Source organism: Magnolia sinica, chromosome 5 (genome assembly GCF_029962835.1).
Source record: "Magnolia sinica isolate HGM2019 chromosome 5, MsV1, whole genome shotgun sequence".
Taxonomy (NCBI): domain Eukaryota; kingdom Viridiplantae; phylum Streptophyta; class Magnoliopsida; order Magnoliales; family Magnoliaceae; genus Magnolia; species Magnolia sinica.
In genome coordinates this window covers 27,234,693-27,253,337 of record NC_080577.1, presented here as the reverse complement: position 1 = coordinate 27,253,337, position 18,645 = coordinate 27,234,693, and the positions used below count along the sequence as shown (strand labels likewise).

At 42.5% G+C, this 18,645-nt stretch overlaps 1 protein-coding gene across 1 annotated transcript in view; it reads left to right on the top strand.

Moving 5' to 3' along the window:
- Nucleotides 1-9,641: 9,641 nt before the first annotated feature.
- LOC131247003 (uncharacterized) overlaps nt 9,642-18,645 on the top strand; it is a 28,775-nt gene continuing 19,771 nt past the window's right edge. The window contains exons 1-2 of the mRNA XM_058247450.1: nt 9,642-9,936; nt 12,353-12,558. Of these exons, the coding sequence (XP_058103433.1) occupies nt 12,449-12,558 (110 nt within the window). The 5' untranslated portion in view covers nt 9,642-9,936; nt 12,353-12,448. The remainder of the gene's footprint in view (nt 9,937-12,352; nt 12,559-18,645) is intronic.

The following is an 18,645-nucleotide window of genomic DNA, read 5'->3' as shown; positions in this document are numbered from 1 at the left end:
GTCAGGGTTTGCTTTTATCCCTCTTTGACTAACCAGGAATTCAATGAAATTTTTCGAGCTGAGCCCAAAGGCGCATTTACTTAAATTTAACTTCATTCGATATTTTCGTAGTATTGTGAACATTTCTCCGAGGTCGGTAATATGGTCTGCTGACCTAACACTTTTGACGAGCATATCGTCAATGTAGACTTCCATGGAATGTTCAATCTGTTGGGCGAACATTTTGTTGACGAGCTGCTGGCACGTGGCTCTAGTGTTCTTCAGCCCAAAGGGCATAACCTTATAGCGATAAAGCCCTTTGTCAGTGACAGAGGTCATTTTCTACTTGTCGTGGGGGTGCATAGCGATCCAATTATAGCCTGAGTATACGTCCATGGAACTTAGGAGCTCGTGTCCGGTTGTACTATCGACCAGTTGATTGATCCGTGGAAGGGGGGAGTTGTCCTTAGGGCAGACTTTGTTTAGGTCGATGTAGTCAACACAGACCCGACACTTCTCATTGGACTTCTTCATTAAGACGATGTTGACAATCCAGACTGGGTAATAGATTTCTTTGATGAAACCTGCCTCGAGGAGTTTATTGACCTCATCTCCGATGACAGTGTATCGTTTCGCTTCGAACGCTTGCCGTTTTTGCCTTACTGGTCGGTGGTCAGGATTTATATTTAGCATGTGGACCATGATCTTTGGGTCGATGCCGAGTATGTCCCGATGAGACCATGTAAACACATCGACATATCGTCGAAGGAGGTTCATCGGCTAGTTCCATGGAGTTGGCGCAAGTGACGAACCGACCTGGACCGTTTGGGTTGGGTCGAAGTCGGCAAGGGGTACGATTATGAGGTCCTCGACTGGGGTTCTTGAGTCTTCCTGGGGATCGAGGGAGGTGATGGCCATTGACTGATGCTGTGTTCTTAATGCCATGGAATATCGTTGTCAAGCTTATTATTGGTGTCCCTTGACTAGTCCGGTACTGTGCTCAGTTGTGAACTTCATCGTGAAGTGGTATGTCGATACTACTGCTCGGAGGGTATTGAAGGAAGGTCGTTCGAGGATGATGTTGTAAACGGAGGGGCAATCAACTACCAAGAAGTCGATTATAGTTGTTGTCTGGTTAGACCATTCTCCTGCCGTTACTGAGAGCTGAATAGACCCTTTCGAGGTGACTTTATCTCCTGCGAACCCAAGCAGAGGCGTCTCGACAGGTCATAGAGTCGAGGCCTTCCGACTCCCATTTGTTGAAGGCTTCGGTGAAAAGGATGTCCGCCGAACTGCCAATATCCACCAATATCTGAAATACTTTGCGGTTAGCTATAGTCACTGTCACCACTAACGCGTTGTCATGGGGATGGTGGACACCTCGGGCGTATTCTTCAGTGAAGGTAAGGTCGCAAGATGTCACTTTTTGTTCATTTAATGGTCGGCTAGTGATGTTGATTTGATGCTCCAAGCTGTAGTGACTGGTACTTCGGGTGTGAGCTCTCCGAGCTCAGTTCGAGTCTCCTCCCCTGGCGGGCCCGCCAAAGATGGTTTGGATTTCCTCGGTAGGTTCATTGTTGATGATCCTATCGTCTTTCGAATCTGTTCGTTATTCCCTCCTGTTGACATATTCTCGCAAATGTCCATTGCAGATGAGGGCCTCGATCTATTCTTTTATATCGAAGTAATCACTGGTCGAATGGCCGTGGTCGTGGTGGAAGTGGCAGTACTTCCTCTCATCTCACCTGTTGGCATCAGATTTCATTTTGTCAGGCTATTCGAGGATTCGTTTGTCCCAAACCTCCATGAGAACTTGCTCGGGTGTGCGGTTGAGGGGGTGTACGAGCTAAACCTACTCTTGGGTCGCCTGCTAGGGTGCTGACCATTGGTTGGCTCCTCGTCTTTCTTCCTTTTATTGTTGTTAGTTGTGGACGGTTCCTCCTTAGTTCATTTCTCTCTGGTCGAGCCTCCTTTGTTCCGAGTGACCTTCTGTAGGCTGAAGAGCTCTTCGGCATTGTAGTATTTCTGGGCGCAGTTGAGGAGGTCAACCACTGTCATTGGAGGGTCTTGCCAGGTGAAAAGAGGAACCGACCTTCCCTTAGGCCTCCCATCATAGCGGTTAGGGTGATCTCTTCTGAATTTTTTAGTAGATTCTAGGCGATGGTCGGCCAACCAGGCCGAGGTGTAAGGCTGACTTGGGCTGAACTTGTCATCTAACTTAGGTGGACCGAAGATGATCTTAAGCTCGAGGTCGGTCAAGCTGAACTCAATGTTGTAGTTGACGCTGTTTGGACCCGGTTCAACTTTGAGGTCGAGCCAGTCATGGCTTAGTAGGCTTTTTGATGGAAGCCATCATCCCATCTTGAGTAATCCTGATCAGCCCATTTTTACCCATAACACTCTCCTTTTAATATTAATTACTCTATACTATTGCTCATTACTCTAAGAGCTTGCATGCATACATGCAATTGAATTTGCATCCATGTCCTCCCATTGAGGATGTAGTTTGTGGAAGCGGATTAGCTACCGACAGGTAATGTAAGCCCCACCATAAATGTATGTGTTGTATCCACACCGTCTATGAATTTGAAGAGAGCATTTTAGGACATGATTCAAAGATTGAGGCAAATCTAAAGATTGAGTGAACCCCACCATAAAAAACAGTGGGAAGAGCGATGGCAAGCAACCGTTGAAACCTTCCTAAGGTCCACCATTATGTTTATTTGAGATCCAAGCTATTCATGTGCTAACGCAGACACAAAAAAACACAAATATCAGGTTGATTGAAAACCTTCGTGGCCCTTAAAAGTTTTTAATGGTGAGCGTCACTCTTCTACTGTTTTCTGTAGTGGGGTCCACCCAAGATTTGGATCTGACTCATTCATTGGCTCATGCCCTAATATGATCTCTCCAAATGGATGGATGATGTGGATACGAAACATACATCATGGTGTGCTACAAAACTTGCTTACGTTACTTCAGCAGCGACTCCCGCTACTCAACCAGTAAGTAGCTAATCGGCGTCCGTAATTTGTTTGCTTTTTTGTCTTTTCCAATGTTAGAAATTGGCCACCGGATGGGAAAAGAGTTGCCTTTACACTCTTATAGTCAAACACCTATAATTATAATATAATTATAGCCATCATCGTTTTTTGGAAGGGCCATAGTCATTGCCTAATTACAGTTTAATTACAGTTAAACCTTATAATTTTTGTAAGACTTCCTGCTAATATCTGAGAGGCATGTGAGGGACCTGGTGCAAACGCACTTCTCAATTAGGCACGTTTAGGTTACATACACGTGCGCATGCACACATGTACATTTATGGTACTCTAGAGATGGCTAGCCTTTTTATTTATTTATTTTCTATGTACATGAGATCAGCCATTTATTTACCCAGGCTATCCGAGAATTGAAAATTAAAAAATTGAAACAAGCCCTAAAAGCTAGTCCATAACCATAAGGTTAGCAACAAAATAATAGTGTAAAATCATAGCCTCTGAATTAACATTTAGCATTGTTTTGAACTGTATGAGTGTTGGAATGTCTAGATTCATTTTTCACATTATTAGCCGACTTGAGTTTTGGAATGTCGAGGTCAATTCATGTACGAGGCCATCTTAGGAAAATCTATTGACGTCATATACAGTACGCCACGCAAAATGGACGATTTTAACATTGGGTGTCCTTATCTCAATTTTCGCAATTGTGAGATAGTTCCCTCTATACAAGTGAAAGTCAAGCTATTAGTGACTACGGCGCCGGATTCGGTTTGGTCATACCCATGGGGCCCACCTTGATGTATGTGTTGGATACTCAAATAGCACATATATTTTTCTAGCTTAGTTTAAGGCATGAGTAAAGTATAAGACAAATCCAAATCTAAGGTTGAGCATAGACATAGGAACAACACAGGAAACAATTGGCTGTTAAATACTTATTGTGGGCTAGAAAAGTTTTAGATTATACTAATATTTGTATTTTCCCTTCATCCAAGTCCGTTTGACCTTAACAATAGGTTGGATGGCAAATAAACATTACAGTGGACTTATGAAGTTTAGGTGTTCAATCATCACCGTTTATGTGGCGTGATCCACCTCAGATTTAGATCTGTCTTATTTTTGGATTCAAATGGATGAATGGCAAGGATATACAACCCATACATCAATGGGCCCACTGCCACATCGTAACTGAACCTGACTGAATCCGTGCCCGGTGACTACGAAAGATAGTAGCAGCTGTTATCGCATGGAAAGCGCCCAGGGAATGGAATCCTCTACCATGCCTATTTATGCAGCTCCAAAAAACAGCCAACCTCTATGGGGCCATCATGGTTTATATGTAAATTCACTCCATCCATCAGGTGAGAAGCATCATTTTAACCGCACGTACGGAATATCTACTTGATAAGAACCTCCTATCAGGCCCACACATAGGTAAATCTATAAATTCTTTTACTAAAACCTTTTAAGTTGACAGCATATGGGCCGTCTGAATTTAGGTTCAGTCCGGCTTTTATATACTCGATGAATGATACACACCCCACATAAAAACCTATGGTTGGTATCACATCCCCATTATTCCCAATGGTGTTGTCCACTGATTGGGATGGCATATATAAACCACCTTGGCCCCACACCCAACTAATATCTAACCAATTCACTAGGCTAGGTCTTGCCCCGTTTACTAGGTCCACGTCATACTGGGGCCTTGGGTTTTATAGTCTCGGACGGTCCGGAAGTAAACTGGCCCCGCTCAAATCCGGCTCATTGCCACCCTATCTGAAAGGCCTCTGGCCGTGGACGCGGTTTGGGTAGTGACCCAACACCAGCCAGCTAGCTGGTGCCAAAGCACTGTAGGACCCACCATGCATCCACGTGTTTTATCCACACTGTTTATCTACTTTCTAGATCACTTTTTATCTATTTTTTTAGATCATTTTATTCCATGAGCCCAAAAATGTTGTAGATAAAAATCTAAGGTGGACCACACAAGTCGAAACAGCAGCGGGGATTGAGCTCTTAACGTTGAAAACTTTTGGGCCACAGAAGTTTTGGATCAAGATGGAGTTGGCGCAAGTGACGAACCGACCTGGACCGTTTGGGTCGGGTCGGAGTCAGCGAGGGGTACGATTATGAGGTCCTCGACTGGGGTTTCTCTTTCGACTAAGTCTTCTTGGGGATCGAGGGTGGTGATGGCCATTGATTGATGTTGTGTTCTTAATGCCATGGAATATCGTTGTCAAGCTTATTGTTGGTTTCCCTTGACTAGTCCGGTACTGTGCTTAGTTGTGAACTTCATCGTGAGGTGGTATGTCAATACTACTGCTCGGAGGGTATTGAAGGAAGGCTGTTCGAGGATGATGTTGTAAACGGAGGGGCAATCGACCACCAGGAAGTCGATCATAGTTGTTGTCTGGTTAGACCATTCCCCTGCCATTACTAAGAGTTGAATAAACCCTTTCGAGGTGACTTTATCTCCTGCAAACCCAAGCAGAGGCGTCTCGACAGGTCGGAGTCGAGACCTTCCGACTCCCATTTGTCGAAGGCTTCGGCGAAAATGATGTCTGCCGAACCGCCAATATCCACCAATATCCGAAATACTTTGCGGTTAGCTATAGTCATTGTCACCACTAGCGCGTCGTCATGGGGATGGTGGACACCTCGGGCGTATTCTTTAGTGAAGGTTGGGTTGCAAGATGTCACTTTTTGTTCATTCAATGGTTGACTAGTAATGTTGATTTGATGCTCCGAGCTGTAGTGATTGATACTTCGGGTGTGAGCTCTCCAAGCTTGGTTCGAGTCTCCTCCCCTGGCGGGCCCACCAAAGATGGTTCGGATTTCCTCGGTAGGTTCATTGTTGATGATCCTATCATCTTTCGAATCTGTTCGTTATTCCCTCCTGTTGACATATTCTCGCAAATGTCCATTGCGGATGAGGGCCTCGATCTATTCTTTTATATTGAAGTAATCATTGGTTGAATGGCTGTGGTCGCGGTGGAAGTGGCAGTACTTTCTCTCGTCTTACTTGTTGGCGTCGGATTTTATTTTGTCAGGTTATTCGAGGATTCGTTTGTCCCGGACCTCCATGAGAACTTGCTCGGGTGTGCGGTTGAGGGGGTGTACGAGCTGAACCTACTCTCGGGTTGCCTGCTAGGGTGCTGACCACTGGTTGGCTCGTCGTCTTTCTTCCTTTTATTGTTGTTAGTTGTGGACGGTTCCTCCTTAGTTCGTTTCTCTCTAGTCGAGCCTCCTTTGTTCCGAGCGACCTTCCGTAGCTGAAGAGCTCTTCGACGTTGTAGTATTTCTGGGCGCAGTTGAGGAGGTCAACCATTGTCGTTGGAGGGTTTTGCAAAGCTAAAAGAGGAACTGACCTTCCCTTAGGCCTCCCATCATAGCGGTTAGGGTGATCTCTTCTGAATTTTCTAGTAGATTTTAGGCAATGGTCAGCCAACTAAGCCGAGGTGTAAGGCCAACTTGGGCTGAACTTGTCATCTAACTTTGGTGGACCGAAGATGATCTTAAGCTCGAGGTCGGTCAGGCTGAACTTGATGTTGTAGTTGACGTTGTTTGGACCCAGTTCAACTTTGAAGTCGAGCCAGTCATGACTTAGCAGGCTTTTTGATGGAAGCCATCATCCCATCTTGAGTAATCCTGATCAGCCCATTTTTACCCATAACACTCTCTTTTTAATATTAATTACTCTACCAATAATTTACTATTGCTCGTTCCTCTAAGAGCTTGCAAGCATACATGCAATTGAATTTGCATCCATGTCCTCCCACTGAGGATGTAGTTTGTGGAAGCGGATTAGCTACTGATAGGTAATGTAAGCCCTACCATAAATGTATGTGTTGTATCCACACCGTTTGTCAATTTGAAGAGAGCATTTTAGGACATGATCCAAAGATTGAGGCAGATCCAAAGATTGAGTGAACCCTACCATAAAAAACAGTGGGAAGAGTGACGGCAAGCAATTGTTGAAACCTTCCTAAGGTCCACCATTATGTTTATTTGAGATCCAAGCTATTCATGTGTTAACGCAGACACGAAAAAAACACAAATATCAGCTTGATTGAAAACCTTCGTGGCTCTTAAAAGTTTTTAATGGTGAGTGTCGCTCTTCTACTGTTTTCTGTAGCGGGGTCCACCCAAGATTTGGATCTGACTAATTCATTGGCTCATGCCCTAATATGATCTCTCCAAATGGATGGATGATGTGGATACGAAACATACATCATGGTGCGCCACAAAACCTGCCGACGTTACTTCAGCAGTGACTCCCGCTACTCAACCAGTAAGTAGCTAATCGGCATCCGTAATTTGTTTGCTTTTTTGTCTTTTCCAATATTAGAAATTGGCCACCAGATGGGAAGAGAGTTGCCTTTACACTCTTATAGTCAAACACCTATAATTATAATATAATTATAACCATCATCGTTTTTTGGAAGGGCCATAGTCATTGCCTAATTACAGTTTAATTACAGTTAAACCTTATAATTTTTGTAAGACTTCCTGCTAATATCTGAGAGGCATGTGAGGGACCTGGTGCAAACGCACTTCTCAATTAGGCACGTTTAGGTTACATACACGTGCGTATGCACACATGTACATTTATGGTACTCTAGAGATGCCTAGCCTTTTTATCTATTTATTTATTATGTACATGAGATCAGCCATTTATTTACCCGGGCTCTCCGAGAATTGAAAATTTAAAAATTGAAACAAGCCCTAAAAGCTAGTCCATAACCATAAGGTTAGCAACAAAATAATAGTGTAAAATCATAGCCTCTGAATTAACATTTAACACTGTTTTGAACTGTATGAGTGTTGGAATGTCTTGATTCATTTTTCACATTATTAGCCGACTTGAGTTTTGGAATGTCGAGGTCAATTCATGTACGAGGCCGTCTTAGGAAAATCTATTGATGTCATATACAGTACCCCACGCAAAATGGACGATTTTAACATTGGGTGTCCTTATCTCAATTTTCACAATTGTGAGATAGTTCGCTCTATACAAGTGAAAGTCATGCTAACTACAGAGCCGGATTCGGTCTGGTCATACCATGGGTACCACCTTGATGTATGTGTTGTATACTCAAATGGCACATATATTTTTCTAGCTTAGCTTAGGGCATGAGTAAAATATAAGACAAATCCAAATCTAAGGTTAAGCATAGACATAGGAACAACACAGGAAACAATTGACTGTTGAAAACTTATTATGGGCTAGAAAAGTTTTAGATTATACTGATATTTGTATTTTCCTTTCATCTAAGTCCGCTTGACCTTAACAATAGGTTGGATGGCAAATAAACATTACGGTGGACTTATAAAGTTTAGGCGTTCAATCATCACGGTTTATGTGGTGTGATCTACCTGAGATTTAGATCTGTCTTATTTTTGGATTCAAATGGATGAATGGCAAGGGTATGCAACCCATACATCAATGGGCCCACTGCCACATCGTAACTGAACCTGACTGAATCCGCGCCCGGTGACTACGAAAGATAGTAGCTGCTGTTATCGCTTGAAAGCGCCCAGGGAATGGAATCCTCTACCATGCCTATTTATGCAGCTCCCAAAAACAGCCGACCTCTATGGGGCCGTCATGTTTTATCTGTAAATTCACTCCATCCATCAGGCGAGAAGCATCATTTTAACCGCACATACAGAATATCTACTTGATAAGAGCCTCCTATCAGGCCCACACATAGGTAAATTTATAAATTCTTTTACTAAAACCTTTTTAGTTGGCAGCATATAGGCCGTTTGAATTTAGGTTCAGTCCGACTTTTATATACTCGATGAATGATACAAACCCCACATAAAAACCTATGGTTGGTATCACATCCCCATCATTCCCAATGGTGTGGTCCACCTGACTTTCAGAATGTACTGATTGGGATGGCATATATAAATCACCTTGGCCGCACACCCAACTAATGTCTAACCAATTCACTAGGCTAGGTCTTGCCCCGTTTGCTAGGTCCACGTCATACTGGGGCGTTGGGTTTTATAGTCTTGGACGGTCCGGAAGTAAACTGGCCCCGCTCAAATCTGGCTCATTGCCACCCTATCTGAAAGGCCTCTGGCCGTGGACGCGGTTTGGGTAGTGACCCCAACACCAGCCAGCTAGCTGCTGCCAAAGCACCGTAGGACCCACCATGCATCCATGTGTTTTATCCACACTTTTTATCTATTTTTCTAGATCACTGTTTATCTATTTTTCTATATCATTTTATTCCATAAGCCCAAAAATGCTGTAGATAAAAATCTAAGGTGGACCACACCAGTCGAAACAGCAGCGGGGATTGAACTCTTAAAGTTGTAAACTTTTGGGGCCATAGAAGTTTTGGATCAAGTGATATTTGGGTTTTCCCTTCGTCCAGGACTGTGTGACCTTACCAACAGGTTGGATACCAAATAAACATTACAGTAGGCCTAGGAAGTTTTTATTGATGGGCGCTCAGTCTACACTGTTTTCATATTGCGTGGTCCACCTTAGATTTGGACCTACCTCAATTTTGTGCTCATGCCCGAAAGTTATCTGAAAAAATGGATGGACGGCGTGGATAGAACACATACAACATGGTGGGCCCATAGCGCTTTGTCGCTAACTAGCTGGCCGGTGTTGGGGTCGCTCGCCAAACCGCAACCGCCTTGCATTTCTTTCAGAAGCACACGAAGAAATGAAAGAGTACGAGCGGGCCCTGAAACAATGAAAAACCTGGTACGCACAAATCCAATCCCCTTCTTTCCAAAACCCTAATAAATCTCATACCTCTCCTGTCTCTTTCTCCTCCGCATTCTTCTCTCTCCCCTCCTTTCCCCAAATCTCTCTCAGAAAATTCAAAAGATTCAGGGCTTCCCTTCCTTCAGCATCTGTCCACTCACCAGAAGAAGTCGCATCTCCGCATCTCTCCGGCATTTGGTGGATTTTCTTCGTTTCATCGTAAGTTCATTGATAACAGATTTAGGGTTCTTGTTTCTTTATCTGGACATTGAATTCCATCGTTCTGAATCGCGGTTTCGATTCATGTTCATTTGCATCGAGATGAGAATGACGTTCTTCTGATGTGGATTGTCCCGTTGTTTTCTATTCTACGATTTTCGTTCGGTACGATGATTCTGAAGAATCTGTGGGAACTAATTTAGACCGTGCCATGCTCGGCGTAATGGTTAGTTAGGATCGTCTGATCAGGTTGAATCAATGCACCTACAGTATGTATGGTCTTGATTGAGTAGGCACGCATGCCACATAGATGGTGAACGTGTGCATGGACGCGATCATATGATCTCCTGTCAGAAAGAGATGAAGGAATCCTGGATTTGATTTGATTGCCTGTTGCTGAACTCTGGTCCAGCTGGGGCTGGCTTCGTTGAGCTGGCTGGGTGTATTTTTTTAGGCAATCACTATAGAAATGGGGCCTACAATTTGGATGGTTTGGATCGACCACACGTTTCTCCTGCTGAGTTGATTTCATCAACTCAACTTTTGTGTCGCATGCTGAAGCCTATTTTGGTGTATTAAAAATGGATGGTATTAGCCTCTTTCAGGACGCTAGTTTTATTAGGTTACTCGAATCATAGGTTACTCCTGTATATGGTATGGAAATGGTATGCAGCTCCAATAAGTGGTATTCTTGGGCATTATCATGTCGGTTGCTCCCGTATATACACTAGGGCGCCACTTGGTAGACGCCTGAAAATGAGTTAATCTTATTGTTGTTAGCAGTAATGATAGCTAAGTGATCTTGATCTCTAATAACAATTACTGTTAACACGAACACATCATTTATTAGAGATCAATATCTCTTATCTATAATGTTTACTATGTATAACGCAAGCAGCCTTGGACAGTTTTGCCCTTCATATTTGTTTTAGGGTGCCTCTGGAGGTTTGTTTATGGGAGGACAAGAAAGGGATTTACTCTTCACAACGAGGGCAAAGTTATCATTTAGAAAATGTAGCCCTTTGGCAAGGGACAATCCAGATTTCCCTCCTTAATCTCAACAACTTGGATTCCAGCCGCTTCCACTTTTTTGCAAGTAGCCCATTTGGACTTTGCTTTCTGTTTGCATGTGGCCTGCAATGAATGTGTAGCATCAGAGACGCTGAGGAACAAAACCTTTGTGGGGCCCACCCTGATGGCTGTGTGACATCTACTCCATACATCTAATTAACCATATCATGTTAGGATGTCAACCCAAAAAAGGCAAGTCTAAAATTTGAGTAGGTCAAAGCAATGGAAAAAGTGAGGAAGAGTCACCCACCATTGAAAACCCTTTTTGAGCTGTCTTTCTTTCTCTCGACGTGTAGCTCACAACTTCCCTCCGAATCTCTCTCCTGGGGTAGAACTTTCATAAGATCCAACTCACCCACCATGTTTGCTGCCTTATGTTATTGTTGGAAATAAAAAATCATGACCGTCAAAAAGTAAAGTAGGCCGCACATTCGGAAAAAGTTGGGATGTGATGCCTACCATTGGTTTTGTGTGGGGCCAACCATGGAGTTCACATGGCATCTAATCCATTCATTTGATCTGCCTCACCAGGATTGAAAGAATTACCCAAAAGTCACGGTATTCCCAAACTCAGGTGGGTCATACCGGGTGAATTTAGAGATTCTTAGGTATAATTTTATAGTGGCGCTGCATGAGTGTTGAATCAACTTGATTAAGGCCAAACAATGGGTGATGCTCCTAGTGGATGGGGTGGATTTCATGCACGTTACGCAGTTCCACCCGCTTTAGAGAAGTGACCTGGTGGGTACCTATGCTAGGCATGCAAGCGTCTTCAGTGCCGCACCCCTTCCCCTCAAATCTTTGTCCCCTCTTTTCTCTTCATACCTTCTATATTCATGTGTGTCGCATATGTCATACTCCCGTTAATTAAAATGAACTCATTTTTAGGTGTATCAGTATGCAAACATGACATAAGCATATGCAATATAGGTTCGTATATGAATTGATATGCGATAAATGCTATTTTTTTAGATTTTGCATGCAAAGTATTGTAATATGTGCATGTTAATGCATAAACCAAAGCATAAATTTCAACGTTCTAAATATAAATTTACATGACCTTAATCAAAACTAAGAGTTTAAAAATATGATTTCAGACCGGTAAAAATAGCAATCTGGATTGCACATGATCCATAATCTTGATTGCATGATTCAAAACAGAAAAGTAGGCGGTGGGTTATTTAGTTAACATCAATTTTGTATTCATTATTCTTTTTAGCTTTTGTGACCTAGATCTTATTTATAATATGCAAACTCTAGACTATTTAATATCATATTGTGCTTTTGTAGTTTCTAAATTTTCATTGATGTTACAAAATTAATTTATTTATTCGCCTCAGTGCAGGAGTTGATTATGTACATGTAATTGGGAGTTGTTGGTAACTATACCATTAAGAGAATGCATTAGTTGGCAAAGGGACGTGCATTTTTTTTTTTTCAAATGGCGGAATGGGCTGCGGTGCCATCATGTGCCCAACTGCACTTGCAAAGAAGTTGCTTTAAAGCTAGTGATTTCATGCCCCACAATGTGTATTTCAAGATACTTGATAGGTATGCTATTGTTTTTCCCCTTGAACTTTCCATTATTTCTTTTGTTCTTAATGATATATATATTTTTGAAAGATATAGCAATACTATTAAGGCCAGAGCGAAAATTGACAACAAACAAAACAAAAGAAAAACTAATACAACAAAAAGGAAAATACAACCCCACCACAGACCCTGCTTGAAACAACCTCATGGCAACCAATTATATAGAAACGGACCCGATTATGAATAACCATTGTTGAACTATTAAGATTCTAATAGGTATGATTATTCATTTTTAACCAAATCAACCACATAATAGCTAGCAATGTAAGTCTCCATCTGCGGACAATTGTCCCACCAACTAGAGAGAAATAACAATCCATCGTTATGAATGGGTCTAGAGCAAGAGAAGCCAAATTTGGAAAGAGATCCTGCAGAGGACTATCGCCACATCAAATATCTTCCCAAAATTGAATACGATTCCACTTTCCAAGACAAAAGGAAATTCCTTTGCTAAACAAGAGCTCAATAGACATGATAGGTTTTACAAACATTTGAGGCGTGATAAAGAGATGAAGTTTTTATGCTCCAGAGGAAGTATGCTCCTGTCACACCTTTCTGAGTGTCGTATTTGGAAATGAGAATCTCCCTCCAAAGGTTGCCTACTTTAGATCCAAATGTCTAGTGCCACTTCCCAAGGAGAGCATGCTCATAAGCTGTAAACATTTCAGCTTGGCTCCTCCTACGCTAATTGGTTTGCAGACTTTGTCCCATTTGAGCAAATGAAACTTTTCTCTGTCCTTGTTCCCTTTCCGCAGAAAATCTCTTCTCATCTTATCAAGCATATCTATCATTTATTTTGAGCATTTGAAGAGGGACAAAAAATATACTGGCATATTGCAGAAGGCTATTTTGATAAGAGTTAGCTAGCCACCCAATGAGAGATATCAGCGCTTCCAACTAGATAAATTCCTCTCGATTCTTTCGATAACCTTGTCCCAAATATGCTTTGCCGGTTTACTAATACAAATGGGCAAACCAAGATAGATGGAGGGGAAGGAGCCTCTTTTGCACCCAAAGACCTTCACCATATAAATAAGATCTTCTTAATTGATATGGATTCCCAACATTTCACATTTAGAAGTATTAACAGTTAGACTCGAGACTGCTTTGTTTGAAGCAAATTATAAATTTTCAAAGGTTGTTGACCGCATCATATTCGCATCTAAAAGAGGATTGTAGCATCCATGTATTGAAGATTACTAATCCGTACCCCTGCCTTCGCTACCTTGAAACCACTGATTAGGCCATTTTCCTCGGCTTTGTGGAGTATCCTATTAAAAGCTTCTCTGACTAACAGAGTGATGTAGGACATGAAATTCAGATATGATGTGCAAGATTTCAGGCTTAAGATCACGTTAGTTTAGAAACAATTACACAAATTCCATATCCCACACAAAAATCCAAACATTCAATTAAGGGGAATCTATGTGGGTCTAGGTTTACACATGTTAGGGCTGGATCAATAAAAATTATGAACCAAACAATACTCAAAGATAAGAAATAATCATTCACACATGCACAGTAATCAGTCTCTAATCCAAGGGATTCACTAATTTCAGTTCAAGGAACCCTAGGGTGAGAAAATGGGCAAATAAATTAAGGATAATGCAATCAAGGGTTAGGGTTATGAAAAACTGGTATGAGAGGGTAAAATAAGAAGAAAACCTGAACCGGAAGACAGTTCCTGCGCGCGGACAACAACAATGGCCTAGACGCACGTGCGTGTGATCACAGCCGCACATGTGTGAGGCCCACTATTCAGAAAAAGGCCACCTTGGCCCTGGTCGGCCAGAGATGGGCTATAAAACTCCCAAATCTCAGCTTGATCCGATGCATGGTTTGTGCGTGGTGCTCCGCTGAAGTTTCAGCCCTCCTGCAGGGCTAGAATCTGGAATTCTGCTATAGAGAAAAAAACAGCTGCAATAGAAGATGGATTTGAAGCGTATATGATTGTAGGAGAATAGAAATATGAATGAAAGAAGGTGGGAAGTATGAATGATAGAAGATAGGGGCGGATCAGGATATATATGGCTTCGCACCACGGTAGTTAGTCCTTCGATGAAGGGAGGGCTTCGCACCCAATTAGGCTTCACAACTCGGAGAGTAGGAAAACGCAGAATTTTTATTAATCTTCAATGAATCAAAAGAGTTACAAGGGGTGCCTATTTATAAGAAAACCCTATATTCCAAAACTTGCACAATGTGTGCAACCTATTACTTGGCGATGGAGTAAATTAAAATAAAAACCAATCAAAGAAATCTAAAGCGTTCATGATGTTCTAAACAATATAAATAAGCAAAACCTAAAGTATGAACTTAATCCGACTAGTGGGCCACGATCATGAGATCCCATGATGGGCTCTTCTTGACTATTAGGCCCACTCTTTGAATCAAAACTCCGTCTTCTAACCAGGAGGCCCTCCTTGGATGTCGTCATCGAGTCATTGATGGTGGGACCCTCCCTCTCCCTGCGTACGTGTGTAGGGGGCGGCGTGCGCGCGCGTGATGTCCCCATCAAAGAGGTATGGAGATAGAGGATCGTCTTGTCGTATGTTGCGAGAAGGCCGAAAGAAACCGATAGCTGACCCATTAATGAGGACGGAGAAAGATGAAGATTTAATGCAAGCTTGAATGCAACCTCTCCACTTGTGGCAGCATCCCAACCTCTGAAGCATATAGTTTAGGAATTCCCAATCAACGTGGTTATATGCCTTCTAAATGTCGAGCTTGTGCGCTAAGCTGCTCTTTCCTTCTTTATGTCTGCAGTTGATACACTCATGGGGCTATTAGGGTGGTATTTAGAATCCACTTGCCTACTATAAAGGTGCCTTGATTTTTTGAGATGATTTTTGGAAGAATGTTTCTAAATCTTATGGTGAGAACTTTTGCTAGGATCTTATACAGACTTCCAATAAGGCTAATTGGTGTGAAATCTTTTAACACATCCGCCCCTTCGATCTTAAGGATAAGGGCAATCAATGTGGCTCCAAGGTCCTTAGAGAGACGGCGATTTCTGTCGAAAAATTCAAACATAAAGTCCATGATATAACAACATCGGGAAACCATCGCGATCGGGGGCCTTGTCTCCGCACATAGTGCTGAGAGAAAATTTAACCTCTTCTTCTGTAAAAGGTTTCTCAAGATAATCTGCATCTTCTAAAGATAAGTGGGGGAAGGTAAGATTATCTAACCTCTGTCTCCTCCAACTATTGCAGGAAAGCCAACTTCTATAGAATCGGACAATGGAATCACATATCCGGGCTTCTTTTGTAGCTCGAACACTATCAACAACTAAATTGTTGATTTTGTTAACTCGGGCTCGGGCACTAATTATACTATAGAAGAACCGGGTATTCTTATCCTCTTCTTTCAACCATAAAGCTCTAGATCGATGGCGCCATTTGAGTTCCTCTTCTTTAGAGAAAGAGGAGTATTTAGTTGATAGCTTTAATCTTTTCCTCTTCTGAAAGCTGACCCGCCTCTCTAGCACCCAAAACCTCCTTTTTCCAGGCTTTAATCTTTTCTTTTAACATCTTGAGCCTGTGGCTTAATATGAACCTTGTGTATCCCTCAACTTTGAGTGCAATTCACCATTCCGAAATTAACTCCTTGAATCCATTTCCAGCCATGTTGACTCAAATCTAAAAGGTCTTGGTCCCTGATTTTCATATTTCACTTCTAGGATAATCGACCTATGATCGGATATCAAGCTCGGGAGACTTGTGTGAATTGCTAAAAGGAATTTCTTGATCCAATCTTCAGAATCCAGAAACCTATCCAACCTTGAGAGGATCAGGTTCGACTAATTGTTGGTCCACGTGAATTTTATACCCCCTAATGGCAGGTTCATTAGGTCGTGATGTACCACCCACTCAGAAAATCTCCGCATGGTACTGGTTAATGGACCCTCGTTAAACTTTTCATAAGAAAATCTTAGTGTTGAAATCACCACCTAGAAAACAATGAAAGCCCCGAATCTGTCCGACAGAGGAAAGTTCAACCCATAATTGGTCTTGAATAGAACGAGAGCAAGGGCCATATACTGCAATGAAAACCCTAAGGAAATCGGAGGAGCAACTTTGAAAAACCACAGACACAAAAAGAGCCTAAAAAACTCTCCACTAGTTTCCAAACTTCTATTTTCCAAGCAATGACAATTCCCCTTGCAGAACCGCATGCATCTAAAGCCACCCAATCAGAGTTGGGAAATCCCCAAATGGAATTTAACATACCTCTATCGAATGACTAGAGCCTGGTCTCTTGTAACGCGATGATATCAACCTTTGATTTCTTACAAATCTTTCTGATTTGGGCTCTCTTCAGATTGCGACCTAGCCCCTCACATTCCAAGAGAGAGAATTAACATTGATCACCAACTCTACTCATTCTAGCCCACTTGCTTCCACCAGATTTACTGGAAGCATTGTAATTAATTGAACACTTCAAGCTCAGAAGCTCTCTCCAGCCCTTAGGAGATCTTCTCACCTTCGACAACTGTTCTTTGTCGATCCTTTGAGCTCCTTTCCCTTTGACAAACTGAATGAAATTGTATACATCTTTTTTGACGCCAAACGACATATCGATCATTCCTCCCACCGTCTGAAGCATGTCCTTAGATCAGTTGATCTGCGCCTCTTTTAGGGGCTCAATGATACCGGTAAGATTCATTGGAATCTTGGAAAGAGAATTTGCCGTGTTCCTTTTCGATACTTTCGTTGTGCAAAACGGAGTTACAATCGGGGCCTCTTTAAGCAAGCATCTCTAAGGATTAGCGGCTTCCACAGCTAGAGGTGCCTTTTCTTCTAGCATGTCGTCAACGTTAGACTCATTGTCGGAGCCTAAAAAGTTGTCCCAATAGTCATCTCAGTTTCTTGCGTCATTAATTTGGTTGGACTCTAGTGAAGGAGCTTCTTTGCTTGAATTACCCAAAGTATCTTCAAGATCAGGTCTTGCCTTGCACCAACAGAGAGCCATCTCAACTTTAGAAGTCTCCGGATTTGCAGGAGGAGAAATCTTCAAGAGGAGCAGGCTTTAATGAAATAAGAGGAGCTAATGGGTTTCTTGTGTGAAGAATAGGCACATGTGCCGCAAAAGAGGCTTCTCTTGCACGAGAGATGAGCGTGAGCTCGAGATCCAGTCCCTTGCCACGCGGCAACACCTCATTAGAAGCAAAGGCGTACGTGTTGTGAAGAGTTAGCATTTCTCTCTCCTTCTGATAGGTTCGGGTGTCGATGTAGGCTTGGAATAGGTCTGAGGCTCGGATTGAACCTTAGAACCAATATCATCATGCCATGGCTCTTGAGCCGAGTTCCCAAGTTGTTTGGATGTGCCAACGATGTTCGAGCTAGGTTAATTTAGATCCGAGCCTGGAGTTAAAAGTAGGTTTAGGCTGGAGTATATAGCTAATGTTGCCCATCGACATGCGACAATCTCATTCGATCGGCTCTTACCTACCTCTAACTCACCAATTAGATGGTTACACTTGTCCACTGAAATATTTCATGGAATGCCATACGATAGAATTGGTGCACCTTCATCCTTTGCCTTGTTGAAGGTGGGTGTCGCTGACGACGTACTGCCTTCACGATTTCTCCAGACTTCTCCGCCGTTTCAGATTTCCCTAAGAGCTCTCTCTTCACACTTTTAGAAGTAGCTCCCCTGCGACCACCACCTTGATAAATTCTGGGTCGATGATACTTCTTTTCTTTCTAATGCACAGTCTGGCCACCCCGATCTCGTCTTTGTTCTTCGTTGCCGGATTGATAGCAATCAACACTCTCAGAGATGACTCTATGGCGATGAAGATATCACGGAACCAATGTTCCATCGAGATTCCCCAAACTAAGAACTAGACAGTCTCCGTTCTAAAGTGGGTGTTTTTTGACCACCTTTTGACGGATATGATTGGGCCCTCTTTGAATGTCAAACCCCCCCATTAGGGTTTTGTTTATCCCCTCATCTGTCCTGAAGTAGATCCACACCATATGCGTGTTAATGGGTTTGATAGATAAATTAGTTTCTAGGACTCCGATATTGCCTAATTGT